The sequence below is a fragment of the Mchenga conophoros genome, linkage group LG2, assembly GCF_057382185.1.
Source record: "Mchenga conophoros isolate Kocher_MC1m ecotype Shallow Benthic linkage group LG2, M_conophoros_male_GT1.1, whole genome shotgun sequence".
NCBI classification, from domain to species: domain Eukaryota; kingdom Metazoa; phylum Chordata; class Actinopteri; order Cichliformes; family Cichlidae; genus Mchenga; species Mchenga conophoros.
In genome coordinates, this window is record NC_140527.1 from 35,920,790 (window position 1) to 35,937,740 (window position 16,951).

The 16,951-nt window shown below is 41.0% G+C and overlaps 2 protein-coding genes across 6 annotated transcripts in view; one reads left to right on the forward strand and one right to left on the reverse strand.

The window, feature by feature from the left end:
• Positions 1-924: 924 nt before the first annotated feature.
• LOC146582525 (uncharacterized) lies at positions 925-13,067 on the forward strand. Of its 2 annotated transcripts, none has more exons than XM_085243888.1 (8): positions 925-1,121; positions 3,401-3,580; positions 3,951-4,139; positions 4,764-4,940; positions 6,168-6,309; positions 10,010-10,620; positions 11,306-11,447; positions 12,054-13,067. In XM_085243888.1, the coding sequence occupies exons 1-8, from the start codon at positions 1,026-1,028 to the stop codon at positions 12,785-12,787; spliced, it is 2,271 nt and encodes a 756-aa protein (XP_085100014.1). In that variant the 5' UTR covers positions 925-1,025; the 3' UTR covers positions 12,788-13,067. The 2 variants fall into 2 exon arrangements, with proteins under 2 accessions (XP_085100014.1, XP_085100024.1); XM_085243898.1 differs by having other exon boundaries at positions 3,419-3,580.
• Positions 13,061-16,951, reverse strand: part of drp2 (dystrophin related protein 2) — a 180,991-nt gene continuing 177,100 nt past the window's right edge. For all 4 annotated transcript variants that reach the window (XM_085243843.1, XM_085243866.1, XM_085243852.1 and 1 more), the window contains one exon: positions 13,061-16,508. In XM_085243843.1, coding sequence (XP_085099969.1) covers positions 16,489-16,508 — 20 coding nt within the window. In that variant the 3' untranslated portion in view covers positions 13,061-16,488. The remainder of the gene's footprint in view (positions 16,509-16,951) is intronic.

The window sequence follows — 16,951 nt, forward strand, 5'->3', positions numbered from 1 at the left end:
CTGGCGCCACCGGGCCCTCTGACCACCACCAGTAGGCAACACGTGAAGTGTCTTGCCCAAGGACACAACGACCGAGACTGTCCAAGCCGGGGCTCGAACCAGCAACCTTCCAATTACAAGGCGAACTCCCAAATCTTGAGCCACAATCGCCCACACCGGGGCAACTAAATAGCCATCTCTTTATATCTGCAGACTTTCCCATTGGTTGGCTTTTATCTATAAATCTCTGCTTGGACTGGTGCCTTCTTATCTGCGTTTCTATATGTGTAAAAACCTCAACCTCAACCAATACGTCATACACTCTTACAGTAATATAAAAACGTTTGTCCCCAAATTTAGAACAGAATATTGCACAGACAAGTGCAATATTTTGCACTTGTCTGTGCAAAATATTGTATTTGTTTCTTTGTTACATGTTTATGTGTTGTACTGGTTGTAATTTCCTGTGCTCTCATGGTCTCTCTTGGCAAAGAGATTTTGATCTCAATTAGACTTTTGCCCAGATAAATAAATGATAATGAAGTTAAATATAAATATAAATAAAAGTAGCAGAACAATCTAATCTAAAAAAAAAAAAGTTTGATTAACAATAAAAGTATTTAAATACTTTGGAGCCTAAGGCCAGATTTAGTTGGAAGGATGCTCTCTCTACACCCTCTGCCTCCCAGCTGAGGGACAGCTGCATCTTTAGGACATCACTGCGTCATCAGAGCACTCTTCCTCCAGAATGATCTTTACTTGTTCCAGACCGATCTCAGCCTTTCTCATCCACATGATTCAGCGGTCATCCCCGCCTCTCCCTTCTCCTTCCAACAGGGATTGCCCCCACCAATCACCGGAGTAGGCAAGGGATTAGCTCCTCAGATTAAAGTGGCCATCTCCAAACCCTGTCTAATCCTACCATCTGTCAGAGAGCAGCAAACTAGCCAAGACTCTTGCCACTAGGCTAATCAGAAAGTCAAAAGAACACAGCTAGAGGGAGAAAGACATTTCGAAAACACACTTTTCTGTTTCCCAGCGTGGCAATGGAGGAGACATACCTTCTCAACTATCCAGGTGTCAGGAAGAAAATTCTGGCAGGAGGCAGTGGACCGTTGCCTCACTTTCCACCTGGGACAAAGGTATTCTAAATTGCAGTTAACGTGATAACCTAATCGTTAGGGTAGGTTATCACGCAGTGTTGATGACACTGGTTGTGTGTACAATAATAACCATTGTGGAGTAATTCATGTTCCACGGGGGGGGGATTTCTATCTTGGGTGTCTATTTTTAGCTGTGTGTTGCAATGCCCACTTCAATTAGATTCTGTTGAATTATTCATGAAGTTAGAAAATTTATTCTGTATCTGGCTCATGCACACAGAGCAAACATTTGGTCAACCAAATTGCAACATGTTTTTTGGCACTGTATCTTTGTTTCTGTGCTTCCACTGATCTGCTGGATTCCGACTTTTTCCCTTCCTAGTCACATCCAGCCATATGGCACCGAGCCTGGACACTGTGACAAATATTTTCCATGACAATGCCAGCATGAATTTCCATTTACCTGTGCGCGCGTGTGTGGATGTGTGCGTTCCCTCCCCAGTGAGGTGATTCCCATTTGTTCACACAGTTATCAGACTGTTGCGATTACACGCAATCTGTCAGGCTATAAATAAGGTTACACAGATCCAACATTATTTTTAAGTCAGGGTGATGCTAAAACCTTGACGACTCTTAGATGCACGCAAACAGATGATGTCTGAAATATATCATGGATGTCATTCAGTTTAAAAGTACTTACTGTAAATTATATTTACAAAATATACAAGAAAATAATTTTCAAGTTAAATTGGATTTTGTTTTTATTTGGAAATGACAAAGGGGGCTTTTTAGTTTTCTTGTTGTAATTCAAAACTATTTTTGTTTTAGCCACTGATTTAATGGGCTTTTAAAGCTTGCAATCAATGGAACAAATTAACATTCACTAGAAAAGGACAATCAATAGGCTTTGAGAAGATGTGGTAGATCCTTTATATTGACTGCAGGAAATTATTTAAGAAAACTTTCAAGATTTAGGTGGTGATGTAAGTATTTGCAGACAAAGATATTTTTTAAAATTATTATTTCTGTATAGTGCTGTGAAAACGTATTTCTGATATATATATAATTTTTACATATTTGTCACATTTACATGTTTCAGGTGGTCAAATTAATTTTAATATTGTTTTTAAATGATGATTCAGTTTGTCAAGAGAAAAAACGTATCCAAACCTAGGCTTATGTGGAAAAGTAATTGCCCCCTAAAACTAGAAATTGGTTGGCAGCAAGAATTGTAACCAAGCGTTTGTGACAACTGGCAATGAGTCTTTCATATCTCTGTGGAGAATTTCTGTCCCACTCTTCTTTGCAGAACTGTTGTAATTCAGCCACATTAGAGGTGTTCTGAGGTCATCTCAAAGTATGGATTTATGTCTTAACTCACTCATTAACACAACAAGACTTGCACCACATTTTTGTCTCACTGCGCAATCCCTTACGTGTGCAAACCCTGCACCTCCTTGCAGGTCTACTTTTACTGCTGGTGGGCTTCAGTTCAACTTACGTCTATAGACGTCAATGGCAGTGAATGAGTTAACTTATGGCCTCTCAAAAACCTTCATATTGTTGTTATTGAGCCATTCAGAGGTGGAATTCCTCATTGTCCTGCTGGATAACCCATGTTTGCTTGGGACAAAATGATGGCTGGACATTCTCCTTTAAGATTTTCTGAAATTTGTTCTGGGTTCTTTTATGAGCTCCTGGATTAGTTAATGCTCTTGAAGTAATTTCTGTAGGCTGGCCACTGCTTAAAGGTTCACCTCTGTTCCAAGTTTTCTCTATTTGTGGATAATGGCTCCCATTGTGGAGTCTCAAAGCGTTAGAAATGACTTAGATGTCAGGGACTTTGTTTTTCGTCTGTTCTTACGCTTTTGGGCTCTTTTCGACTTTTTTACTTTGTCAGATTGCTTCTATTTCTCAATTCAAAAGGCAGCAGTCAGGCTGGGTGTGAAAGTGGAAAAAAAAAGTTAATCGGAACTAATTCCTGATTTAACAAGAAAGGACAATTAATTTTCCACCCAGTTAAGTTTAGATAGCTTTTACCCCTTTAATAAATAAAATCATCATCAAAACTGTATTTTATACTCAAGCAGCTTATCTTTGTCTTGTTTTGTAAACAACTTGATTTTTCATGAAATATGCAAATGTTACAAAAATGCAAAAAGCTAAGAAATCAGGGAAGGGCTAAATGTTTTTCACCACACTGTATATTAAATATTTTGTTGAAAAATCAGTGGCCACTTTATATGTCTAGTGAAGTCTCCACTGACTGTAGTTTGTGCCATTAATCTCTTGTACTCTCCCTGTTCCCACTTTCCAAGCTGGTTTTCCACTTCCAGACACTGTTGGACAACTTCGAGAGGACAGTCATTGATGACAGCCGACTAGCTGGCAGACCGGCAGAGATCTTTGTCGGAAAGATGTTTAAGATGGAAGTCTGGGAGACCCTGTTGACGTCCATGCGTGTTGGAGAGGTGGCTGAGTTCTGGTGTGATGCCATTGTGAGTTGGATTACAAACCGCACGCACACATTCTGAGATATCCGGCCCCTGAGAGGATGTAATAAGTGTTCATGACTGGGAAAGGGAAGCTTTTACTCCTCATTATAATGCACATGAATCAACGTTCTGTAGCCTCCAACATGCTCAGTAATATAAACATAAACAAAGCAATCTCTTTGTGCAATTTTTTTCTGTTTTTCCTTCTGGAGGAAAATGTAATTTGCAAGTAAAATTTTGCGACTTCTTGTGTTTTTTCTTGTACGGCTGATTGGCACGGGCTGCCAGAACCAGAGGGTTAGCATGATTAAGTGCTTCTGTGTTTTATTCTAGATGTTGCGTGCATGATTTTGTTGATGTGCTAATTTCACAGCACACAGGCTTGTACCCCATTGTGTCCAAGGGAATGAGACTGATCGCTCAAGGGAAAGACCCTCTGGAGGGTCAGAGACACATGTGCGGAATGGGAAACCTGTTCCACTATCACTCCACGGGTTTCCCGGAGCTGGATGAGCTGATGCGGACTCCTCAGCCGCTCATATTTATTATGGAGCTGCTGCAGGTAAGCATCTGTGACAGTGACAGTGAATAGCGGAAGAAGAGAATGAACAGCTTCTCCCACTTTTTAGCTTACGCTACACCAGCTTACGCTTTTCTAAAATTTACTGACAGCACTGACTAAAGTGCCTCTCTGTCTAAAACATTCAGCTTTGAAATATTATATTTTCCCAAACAAGCTTGAGACTAATTAGCGAGTCCAGTATTGCTGGCAGTGCATTAACATTATTTCTGTTTCACATCAGCTGACAAATCTTCAGCAGTGGAAAAATGTAGATACTTTATGAAATGTCTTGATGCATGCTCAATGATCCAAGTAAAGAAATTCCAAAAAGTTGATTCTATTTATCTGGACCTAGCGTTTCAGTGGGAGAAATGTTTTGCAACTCATCAAAATGACTTCTTCAGTCTCCAAAAATGGATCCTTTACCTAAGTAAAAGTTTCATTATCACAAATTGAAAGTATATAAGCAAAGTTTAAAGTTAAACAATTATTATTGCTATTGGTGGACTGAAATAACTACTAACTGTAGCTTTAAATAACTGTAATAAAATAGACAAATTTATCACGCATGCTTAGTACCTGTTTAAAATTCACTTGCATCATTTATCTTCTTCTCCTATGCAGGTAGGAGACCCCATGTCCTACCACAGAGAGTCGTGGATGATGGAAAAGGATGAAAAGCTGCAGACAGTGCCAGTTCTCCACATGCAGGGCAATACTCTGGTCCAACAGAAGAAATACAGAGATGCTGCCAGCAAGTACAAAGAAGCTGTCCTGCTGCTAAAAACTGTCCAGTCTAGGGTGAGTGAAGAGCGGTTGGAAGAAAGGTGGGATGTAGGCAGGGTGTGTGTGTTGTTTGTGTGAATCTGTCTGTGTGTTTGTGTGGGGAGGGGCATGCAAAATGAGTACTGGGGAAGCTTGTGAATTCTGAGGTCTCTTCAGGATTTGGGGTTTTTGGGACATGCAGCTCCTTCTTTTCCAGTGGGACATTCCTGTTTTCCTGTTTTGCTCTGCTTCATGGTGTCCCTGATTACATGCAGCCGGGTGGGAGGCAGGCAGCAGAAAAAAAAAGGAGACCTGTCTTAGATAAGAGCAGAGAAGGTGGGTGGTGGGGTGTGAGGATAGCGCAATGCTCTAGGGAGAAGAAAAGTTATGTTAAAGTGAACACACAACAGTTTTAGACATATTTGAAGGTTTCATGTTGTGGCTTACAGATAGCTGGCCTTAAACGCTTGGTAAAGTAAAAATGATAATTAAATGTACTGAATTCTTATAATTATTAAAACAGCAAAACAAGAGACACTCACAGACACAGACTTGACACTGAGACATGACTAACTGGGGAAACGCAAGGGAAGCACGAACCCGGAGCACAGAGACAAGAGTAACAAACTGATAAACATGGAAGAAGAATGACCACAGAGACAGAACTAAACATACACGATAGACTACGCAGGGAGGCACAAATGAGAACAGACTAAATGAACAACAACACACAACAGAAATACAAATGATTAAACCAGGAAGAACGAAACTAAACAATAGTAAAACGAGAACATAAGAAAACTAGAAACACCGTGACAATCTCTCAGAGAGCTGAAAATGACTGTTCAGTGATGTTCCCCATCCAACCTGATGGAGCTTGAGAGATCCTGCAGGGAAGAACTACCCAAAAAGAGGAGTGTCAAGCTACTCAACAGGACCTGAGGCTGTATCTGCTGCCAAAGGTGCTTCAACAAAGTATTGAGCAAAGGCTGTGAATACTTATGTGCATTTTGTATTTTTGTTTTTTATTTTTAATAAACTTGCAAGAATTTCAAGTAAAGGTTTTCCCTTTGTCGTTATGAGTTATTGTGTGTAGAATTTTTAGGTGAGAAATAAATTCAATTGATTTTTGAATAAGGCTGTAACATGACAAAATGTGGAACAAGTGGAGAACTGAGAATACTTTTCATGTGCACCGTATAACTACTAAGCAAGTGTTGAATGAACATGTTGTTTTTCTTTTAAATCTGCATTCTTGTGTAGGAGATGCCAGGTGATATAGACTACATTAACCTAGGTCGAATGATTGTCCCCCTGGAGCTGAACTACTGCCAGTGTATGCTGGAGCTGGAGGAGTACTATGAAGTCATAGAGCACATGGATGAGCTGCTGCAGAAACACAAAGGTAAAGAAACATGCTGGAGAAAGAAGAATTGTGAGGGTTTATTCTGATTATTCTCATCATTTCTGGTTAAGAAACATCTTTAATTTGACTTTTTTCAGGAGAATCAACAGGGCACACTTTTATATATTTCCTGTCACCTAGATTCACATTTGCACGGTTGCATCAGCAAGCTTAATCCTGTGCACAGAAGTAGTTCAGCAGTGCACGGCTGTTATTCACTCTTTCCCTCCAGAGATTTGAACCAGCAATGATACCATATGCTCATAGTTCTCTAACCTCCAGGGTACTGCTGTGCCCAAACTTTGAAAGGGGGAGGGATAAGCTCCAATTCTTGCTATCATCAGCCTTTGTTAGCTGGGCTAGCATAATTTACGCATGAGAGCCATTACTATTTAAAATGATTCCAAATCTTTTATTCTTTCCAGAGCTGTAAAAATAAAGAAATCTTACATTTGACAGAAATCTTTTTCTATTTTTAAGACTTTAGAGCTGTTTTTGCGTATACATGTCAGTGAAGAGGTTTGTTTTCTTTATAAAAATTCTACCTGCAAGTCTAAGTGTCATTCATGCAAAGTGATTCAGAGCAAGCTTGACCAGAATATCCTCGAGAATGTCCTATAACATCGACATAACTGCACGCATTATTGTATTCTTGACTTTTCTAGAAATAATTAACATTTTCGTTTGTAACTGACTTATAGGAATTTTGACATTTTGATACATTTGGCTATTTGCTTTCTTGACAAGACAGAGGAAGATTGATGCCACTCTGATGCATGAATTTTAAATCTGAAGGAAACCCAGATGGCCTTCACATAGATCCCTCCTGGTGTTATTTTTTTAGTCTCATAAACTAAGTTGGGATAATATCAATTCACTCTTTATAACCGTCATCATTATCAGTTTAATTTGCACCTCTCGATTCAGGCTTAACAAAAACAGTCATTTCAAAATCTTGTAAAAAGCTGCCAGGTGAGAATCTGATGCCTGCACTGGTTTTACTGCATGTTGCAACTGTTTCTTGTTAATGACAATTTTAAAGCTGCAGCAGTCCCGGGAATTGCAGTGTCATACCCATGGCTGCTCAAAATCCTAGAGGAGCCTCTTATGCTGGCACAGCCTTCACTTCAGAGCCTCATGAATTATGCCCATGTTGAGGCAGTCTTTATTTTACTCTCTTCTCCCCAGTCTGGGGTTTCCACTTCCCCAGTGTTGTGTATTTGACTTTTGCATTATTTGTGATGTGGGGCTATAAATCTGTTTATCACATTATGGTGACTTACCTTTCCTTTAAGGACAAAAAAAGTACTCATGGTGTAAGGAGAAGACTAGGTTGTAAGGAAAAGATACTGTAAGTCTTTTGGAAAGTAGTGTATGCAATGTAATGTCTTTTGAAATGATGCAAACACAACACTATGTGGGGCAATAGAAGGAGATGTGTAAACTGAGCACAAAAGTTTAGCATGGATATGGTGGGCAGGATTTTCTGGGCTTCCCGACCCAGTTTGAGCACTTGTCACAAAGCTGCAGGGCTCTTTATGAAGCTTAGAAGCATGTAGCCCCCACACAAGCATTGATACACCTTCTTCTACTCTTCTCCTCTCTTATTGTCCTCAGTTTCATTTCTCCAGTCCTTTTCTAGCTGTGTCTTAGTTTCATTTCACACTTCCGTCTCCTTTTGCTCACCACTCTGCTTGCATTCTTCGTGCTGTTGTTGTTCCTCCTGTCATCAGTATCACGTTGTCTGCATGAGTTCCTGTCAGCCACTCGGCTGCTGATTCATCCCTTCAACCCATTTGTTCTTTAGAAAAGGATCACTGCACTGTCTCTGCTTTGCCAGAGGCGACAGTGAAATCTGTTTAACTGCTGGCTGAACGAAGATTTAGCGTAGAGGGAAATTAAATGCAGAGAAACAGGAAAATTCAATTATATGTGTCTATCTAAACTAAACACAAACAGGGGCATTGCAATGTGTTCGCATGGTGTTTCCACATGTCTGCACTTTCCAATTTGGGAAATGCAGTTATTCACTTTGTGGTCTTTAATTAAATGCTTGAAAAAAAAAAAACCCCATCTCTGTTCATCTTATTTCGCATGAAAAAACAAAACAAAAAACACTGTTATGCCTTGATTTGGCTTAGCTGTAACTCAACACCTTTGTCTCATTTAATATGTGTAGATCTGTGAATATGCAAATTCTTTCCTGCCTCCTCCATCAGCTACTACTACCTCCATCTGCCCCCTGCACACTCCCTGTGCACAGTGGTGGTCCAAACTTCAAAACTGAGTGTTTTGTTAAGCACAGGAGGAAAAACCCAGTGTTCAATTTGTAAAGCAGGAGATATGCTGTACAGTGAGGCTGCTGCTCTGCTGGGTCAGGGGAGAGAAAAATTCCTGGAAAACACACACACACACACACACACACACACACACACACACACACACACACCCTCAAGCATAGAAAACAAAGACTAGGTGCTAGGTTTTAAAAACTAAACAAAACAAATAATTTAGGCAATTTAATACTCGCTGGGAAGCTTTTAGTGCACTTATAGTAAGGTCTCATAATGATGCTTTGTAAGTCTGAGATTTTTAGGTGTACTCAGTCTAGAGAATATCAAAGGAGAGTAAAATAACAGGCCTGTGTTTACACTTCCATGCCTATTTGTCCTTTTAGATATTACGTGGATGATTATTTTCCCCTAAAGTACAACAATTTTCAGCATCTTGACATCCTCCTAACATGGCAATGCTGCACAGCAGCAGCTACACTGAGCTTAAATGAAATAAGTCTACACTGACAACATTAGCTTTCACGCTACCAAACTCTTAGACCCACCAAGATTGGATTCCGCTGTTTGCTATTTATGAAACACTGCCTCAACACACAAGATTGAAGCATTTCGTAAATTACACAAGGTCAGCCTCACATGGAGCATGACACTCTGAAAAAGACTGAAAGAGAAGTTTAACATATAAGTATCAAATGTTAAAACTATTAGTGTTATAAAAAGAACAACTTACAAGGGTGCAAAGGATGAGCAGCAAATGCGCAGTACATTCTGAATCTCTGTTTTTGAGTTTGTCATTGGAACACTGCAGTTCTGGGGAAGCCATACTGACTTTCAAAAATATGATTTTCATAGACGAGGTTCTTTAAATAAAACGTACAGCCAGCTAGTTTAGCACAAACACTCTAATAAGGGGGAAACATTTAGCCTGACTCGATTCAAAGGTCACTCCACAGTCATTTCTAAAGCTACCTAATTAATGCGCTGTATTTTGGTTGTTTGATCTAATAAAACTACATTTTTTAGTCTTTTTTCTCACAAATACACAATGGGGTTGTTAGTGAGCTGTAGAAGTGGATGGGGCAGAGCCAAGCTTGCTGTTTTTCTCTGTTTCTAGTCTTTGTATGAAGCTCAGCTAACCCACTAGATGTAGCTTCAGCTTTTCATTAGTTGCACCATATCTCATTCAACTCTGGAAAGCAAATAAGCTTTCCAGAATTATTTTTTTTTAGGGTTTATTAGAGTTTTGCAGATTTAGTTTAGATGAGAACTAACAGGTCACACCTACTCTCTGTCCTAAAAGCTTATAAATAACCACCTGTGCTTCAACGTGCATATCAGATTGATTTACGTTTTTTTGCAGTTATTATTTCACTGTGTTGTTGTTTCTTGCCTTTTCTGTTTCGTAGACTGTGTCAAAGGCTACTACAAAAGAGCCAAAGCCCACACTGCTGTGTGGAATGAAAAGGAGGCCCGGAGAGACTTCAACATGGTGGCTCAGCTTGACATCACTTTGGCGTCCCTCATCCATCGAGAGCTGAAGGCCCTGTCGGAGCGCATGAAGGAGAAATATTGGGAGGAGAAGGAGCAATACTGGAACAAGCTAGAGAAAAATGAAAACGCAAAAGAAGTGGGGGAGGCAGAGAGGAATGATGAGGAGGAGGAGAAGCAGACAGGAGAGATAGAAGAGGGAAAACAAGAACATCTCGAAAGTGTGACAACAGCGGCAAATGATAAAGTGGGAGGTGGTTCCGAAGAATCTCCCCCTGAATATGCAGAAGTTCACAAAGAGAACCTCGGGGAAAATAAGGTTGCACTGACTGAGGGAACAGTTACCAAAGAAGAAGCAGTGAATTTAAACACTTGCAATAAAACAGAAGGCAAGGACTGGCAGCAGATGTTACGACTGGTCATGTTGCTGCAGAATGAGGGAAATTTCCTCATTAAAGAGAACCACTTTCAAGAAGCTTCTGGAAAGTTCAAGGAGGCTATAGAATATGTGGACTGCCTTCAAAATAAAGTAAGTAATTGGTGATTAAGTGAGGGTTTGTAAAAGCGTTCAAGTAATTGTGTTGTCTTTTCCAGGCAATTGAATGTAAAATAGAGCTTTTTGTTGCGATGACAGTACCCAGATGGACATACCACATTAACAGCCACCGGTTCAATCCACTCAGTGTGATGAATAGTCGAACATGCCAGAGAGTAGTCTTGCTAAAGGACCGCGACTCACTGTGGCTTGTAAACTGTAATCATCTGTCATTGTTGCTTTTTTACTGAAGAGCAGCTGTGGCATTGTAGGTACGCTGGCAAAGTGAAGAGCAGAGAAAGTGCTCTGAAAATAACAGCTATCCACAGAGATATCACTGTCACACTGCTTGCCTGCTCTTCTTTTCTCTTTCTTAAACTCTCCTTTCTGCCACACCTCTGTGTCTAACTCCCTCATGCCTTTCACACACAACAAACTCTCCGCTGTCCTCAACCCACCCACTTCCATCTTTATTTCTCCTCATTCTAAATTCCTCTGCCTCCTCCCGGTATCATTTTCCACATCCGAGCTTTTTCGTCGTGCCTCCCAACGCTTTATATATTTGCCCCTACCTTTGTTTCATCTTTTCAACATTTCTCTCGCCATCTATCACTACCACCTCCTTTGCCCTCACCCTCCCACCTACCCGGCTTTCATGTCCACTCTCTTTTCTCTGCAGGTGGATCAACAGGGTGAGGACTGGGATTCGCTGGAGAAAGTGCGTCTTCCTTTGACTCTTAATTTCAGCCAGTGCATGCTGGAGCTAAAACAATACCAGCAAGTTGTGGAGCTCAACACCAAGCTGCTGAAGAAACACAAAGGTAATATTAGAGTGAAAATTGAGTTTGGTATAGAAATAGATACTTGAGTATATAAATATACCCCGGTTTAGTGCGTACAGAAAAAAAAAAAACAACCCCAAAAAACCTATCATTTTTAAGCTAAAAAATGTCAAGTTCTCCTGCCAGCCCTCAGCAAACACTCGCCTTCACAGTGCAACAAGCCTTGATCTTTGTGTTTACCAGGGAAAGAAGAAAGCAAACATTCACAACCGCAAAGCTGTGTCTATCTTTTGTTCCCTCAGCTCCCACCCATGGACATCACAGTCAAAAATGAATTCATTGTTTTCTTTTTGTTTGTGCTATGATGAATTATTAACAGTTAGGGCGATCTGAAAAGGTTGTTTTATGCGTTTCTTTCCCGTTTATTTACTCCTCTCGTGCGTTCACCTCCTACTACATCTCCTGTCTCACCGCTGGCATTCAGTGTAGTTAACTCCTGTGGTATTCATTTTATCTTCAACTTTTACGGCTTTCCAGTTTTACTCTTGCCGGCCTACCAATCATTCTTACCTCCTGTTGCCTCTTGTGGTGTTTACGAGTCAATAGTATTGCCATTTATACTTATTCGCTCTCTTTTCTCAATAGGTAATTTCAAGGCAGTGTACCAGAGGGCTCGGGCTCATGCTGCTTTGTGCAATGAGGATGAAGCTCGAAGAGACTTTGATACGGTGGAGAAACTGGACCAGAAGTTTAAACCCTTTGTGCAGCAGGAACTGAGGAAGCTGGGCCAGAGCATGCGTTCTATGCATGCCAGTCAGAACAAGACTTACTGGGATACAACACAGGAGAAGTGGGGGCCTGGTGGGACCAAGCCCACGAGTGCAGCCAGAAAGAAGAACGTCAAATTTCCTCCAAAAGCCACAGAAGGAAAAGCTAAAGCAGATATTAATGTAGATAAGAAGACTGAAGACACTAAGAGCCAGGAGATGGAAAGCTCAGAGAAATGCACCCCTGTCGAGACAGAGGGGGTGGATGGTGCAGAAACAGGGAAAAATCCAGATGTGAAAGCAGAGCAGGGTAATAAAGAGCCAGAGCGTGGGAGAGCGAGTGGAGAGGGGTTAGATAATGAAAGTATAGAGAAGGCCGTGGTTCATGAAGCTGGGCTGGGTGTACCAGATAATCAAGCAATAGATAAAGATAGAGATCCTGCGCCCGCCAGCTCCGGCAAAGATAATGCAGCGAGCAAGAGATCAGTGCGCGATAAGGCGAGAAAGAAAGTAAAATGTCAATCAAGTGCTGCACCACAGCCAAAGAGAACAAACTCAGGGAACAAAGCCAACAGGGTTAAAACAGAAAAGGGTGGCACTGCATCAGAATAGACCAATGAGCCGTTTTTTCTGCGCTGAAGCAAAGGTTTAAGGTAGAAGTCGAGGGCAGACTGAATAACAGAGTCAGAAAAAAAATGACAAGCACACAAGCCTCACAATGGGACATACACAAATCCAAATATAAACACAAAAAGAAAAATTAATATAAAACAGCCTGTATTTGGCACCATTCTGAGTTAACTTTCATTATTCAAATCTCAAAGGGATAACTGCAGTCACATGAAATAAACAAAAAAAAACAATAACACGAGCAGACAAGGAGTTTGCCAAATACAAACTTTTATTTCTGTACACAAAGAGTAGAAAGCAGCCAGTAACCCACTTGTTATTACAGTAAAAAGCCTTTCTTCAGAAACCCTTTTTTTTTTTAAATACAGATTAAAAACTCCAGAGAAAAGACGAAAAGAAGTGTTTTGAGTTCTGGACAATAAAACAGGAAATCAAAAGTGTTAAAGAAGTCAAACATTATGATTAATGAGGTATATTAATGGTGATTTAAAAGAACACACAAAGAAGAAAAGAAACCTCATTTCATCAGAAAAAAAACCGAGTGTGTTAGAGTAACAAACTTATATATGTTGCGTGACATACAAGCGCATGTGTCCTTGTTACATATTTAGATGCGTGTTGGTAAACACAGGAGGGAGGGTCTGACACTGAGGCGGCAGATTAATGACAGGGCCCGTGGAGCATGTTGGCAAGCTACATGCAGTAACAGAAGTCTGAGCAGTGATAGCTGTGTCCTCTGGGGGTGACTCCGGCTTATGTAGAGAACCTTTTTTCACCCGGCTTCAGTCATGCCACAGGGAGCAGTGTGTGTTAGTGTGTGTGGGGCAAAACAGGAAGCCACTAGGAGTAAAGAAATGTGCACATGGATGAGACCTCAGATGATCACACAGTCACGCATCATCATTTATTTGGATGGCGGTGTCGAGCAGCAGCAGAGTGAAATGTTGGGACAAACTGTGAATTGCAATGTAACCCTGTAGTATAACTACCTAGTCTATGTGCATATATGTTTGTGTCATTCTTTCGCCACTATATGGTGTTAAAATAAACATGACAACTGTTGATGTGCAGTCCTACTGGGGGGGTTGTCTCCCCTTCTTTTTCACAACCTGTCACTGCGCCATCATCTTGTGTACCCACATAGAAACGTATGGAGCAACTGAGAGCAATGGATAATCATCACTGTGTAATGAGATGTGTAAATACCAATAGATAAATGTCTATGAATAAACATCGCTTGTCATGGCTTTTTTTTTTTCTCCCACGAGCTGTGCAGCTGCTCTTTGTTCTGAGTTGCGAGAGCTTTAACAAAACAAATTCTCAAGCAGTGCTGATGCAGAGATGGGTTCAACAAATAGTAATGACTATCTTCAGCAGCTTAACAGTGGCAGGCTTCAGTGGAGGTGGACGTGAAGAAAAGGAGAGCTGTGTTTGGGAACCAAGGGCCTCTCTTGCTTCCCTTAAGGCTATTAGCATTTGTATTATGAATGGCACATCACGTTTCCAACTTGCAAACCTGTGGAGCTTTGTCCTTGGGGGCAGTTCCCTAGCAACGGTATCAAAACTAACAGGCAACGAGTGCTGAGGAGGATGGTGTCAAATGTGAGTGCTATGTGCCTGGAGGAAGATCCCATAATGAATGCAGCACATGGGTTTTAAACTCATGTATGTGGGGTCAGAATGATATTTTTAAAGTTTAGCATGGATTCTTCAATGTATATGAGAATGGGGTGGTTTGAGTACGGAGAAACACACAGAACCACAGCTTCATTGTTTCAGGCAAACTTTAGTCCTGCTTCTGGAGATTTTGCTGTGGCAGGCACATCAAAGTGGATCTCTCCCACCAGCCCTCAAGCAATAAATGGATTGTTTTTTTTATGCCTTTCCTCTCTTGTCTCTTAGATCTTTACTCCCTCCAAGCATACCCGGCACCATGGGTTCACTCATACAAGCCTTATTTAACCGGTTTCACCCTATGGATGCTCACATGCTGTGATCCACACTTTTCCATTCCAGCTGTCACTTCCAATCAACCACAGGTCTGTCCGGGACTGACAGACACTAGTGCACAAACACACTCCTGACGCAACCTCCTTCCCTGAATTTAAAGCATAATGAAAAAAGAAAGAAAACGTGGAGAAAGACTAACTCTTGTCTTTTATGGATTCAGCTCGGTTTTAAGGCATTAATTGACTGTGCTATGTTTAGAACAAAATGCACCCTATGAGCTTGATACGATGAGGGTGAAACTATATCAACGACACATCCTTTTGTAAATCTAAAAGCAATTAAGTATGCATTAACATGAGGGGAAATGACACATGCAGAGTCAGTAGCTACTGTTCTTTTCAAATCTACATGGAATGAAGGGATTATTAAGAACGGAGCTGGTGTGGGACTGAGTTATCTTGGTGTGCCTTATACCCCCCCTGTAGTTTTTGGAATTAGCATATCGAGGGGTGGGGGAGCTTTAACTTTTAGGAGCTCCTTCCTTCTGTCTGCACATAGCAGGAGAACCCTAAGATCTCAGAGCAGTGGCATGCATGCTGATATTTATCAGCAGACATTTCCTAAACAAAACACAATCCCATTCACAAAACAAATTGGCTTACCACTGAGAACTTGTTTATATCCTTCAAGATGAAATAGATCTCCATTTTTATGAAATTGGCCTATGGTGTATTTCTGGCGATACATCACAGCACATGTTATCGATCATGCAGGGAGCCATTTGGTTATTTGTGCATAATGTGGGTGGATGCGTGGGGGCTATTGCAAATAGGGGTGCGTGTGTAGCAGCATACGTGTGTGCACATACACTGAGTGCAGTTAGTGCTCTATGGGTGTAAAGGGCTCACTTAGGAGAGGCAAGCAATGAGTGCGACAAGCAGTGAGACAGGATTAGAGGAACACAGTGTGTGCATACAGAGGCGCTGTGCTAGCGGGCACTTTGGCTGTCTCAAATAAGTCATGGATTTAACTGATAATGTGTCATTCTGAAAAAGTAAATAAGCCCATTGTGGGTGCTGTCAGCTCCTTGACAGTCTGCACCACGCAGCCACATAAAATGTAGTCAGCCCAGCCCTGATCTAGCTTACACGGTTAAGCTTTAGCTCACCTCCTTGTTTCAAAATACAAAAATAACAACCATGACAACACATTCAGGAGGGGGGGGGGGGGGGGAAACACACACTGAAGATACAGGCATTTTGATAGAAACAATGGATGTCCTTCCTTTTCCCTTTTTGCATTTTTTTGAGGTTCTTTTCACGGAAGGTCTGATTTGTGCTGCAGACTGATATAAAGCTTCCCACCTCTGAATGACTACACAAATACTGGTAAACACAGTGTCTTGGCTGGGCATTTTCCATCACTTTAGTCTCTCCCTGACCTGCTGCTAACATTAGTTTCCTTTGGCTCGTTAACATGGTGTCAGGCTGCGCCACTGAAGCTATGAAGCACAGCCTGGCCAAAAGGACATCAGCGTGAGCCTTTAGCAGTTTGCATGAAAAAGGCTTTTAGTGCACAAAATTCCAGTAGAGGGTTAGCTCTAAGTATCATTGCCGCTGCAGTGGTCACATGGCCTGGTGTACTGTGGCCTGACCTCAGCTGCATAGAGCTCCTCCCTCTGCCATCAGGCGTTCTTTCAGGCTTTCTTTCTGCTCCTCCAGGCACACTCAGGGTTAGATGTGTGATGTGGTACCTGAAATTAAGATAAGATAAGATAAGATAGAACTTTATTAATCCCTTGGGTGGGTTCCTCTGGGAAATTCGACTTCCAAAAAAAGCACAGCAACGACCAAAGTTACAGTTACAGAACTGTTATATATATATATATATATATATATATATATATATATATATATATATATATATATACACACACACACACACACACACACACACACACACACACACACACACACACACACACACACACATATAAAAATACAGAGACAAATATAAATAAAATATACAAAGGGGATAAATAGAATAAATAGGAATAAAAAATAAAAATACAAGTGAATTGCACATTTCAAGTATTGAGTCTATTGCACTGTTGACTATTTACAAAAAGTATTGCACAAGGTATTGTACAGTGAGGTGCAGAGGCACTACAGCTTAGTTGTTCCCCCCTCCTTTGTC

Bases quoted from the DNA above. Each gene is read 5' to 3' on its own strand.
- LOC146582525 (XM_085243888.1), top strand. From the start codon at position 1,026: ATGGAGGAGACATACCTTCTCAACTATCCAGGTGTCAGGAAGAAAATT. The intron at 4,941-6,167 runs GTGAGTGAAGAG...ATTCTTGTGTAG, and splicing joins TAAAAACTGTCCAGTCTAGG to GAGATGCCAGGTGATATAGA. The intron at 11,448-12,053 runs GTAATATTAGAG...TTTTCTCAATAG, and splicing joins GCTGCTGAAGAAACACAAAG to GTAATTTCAAGGCAGTGTAC.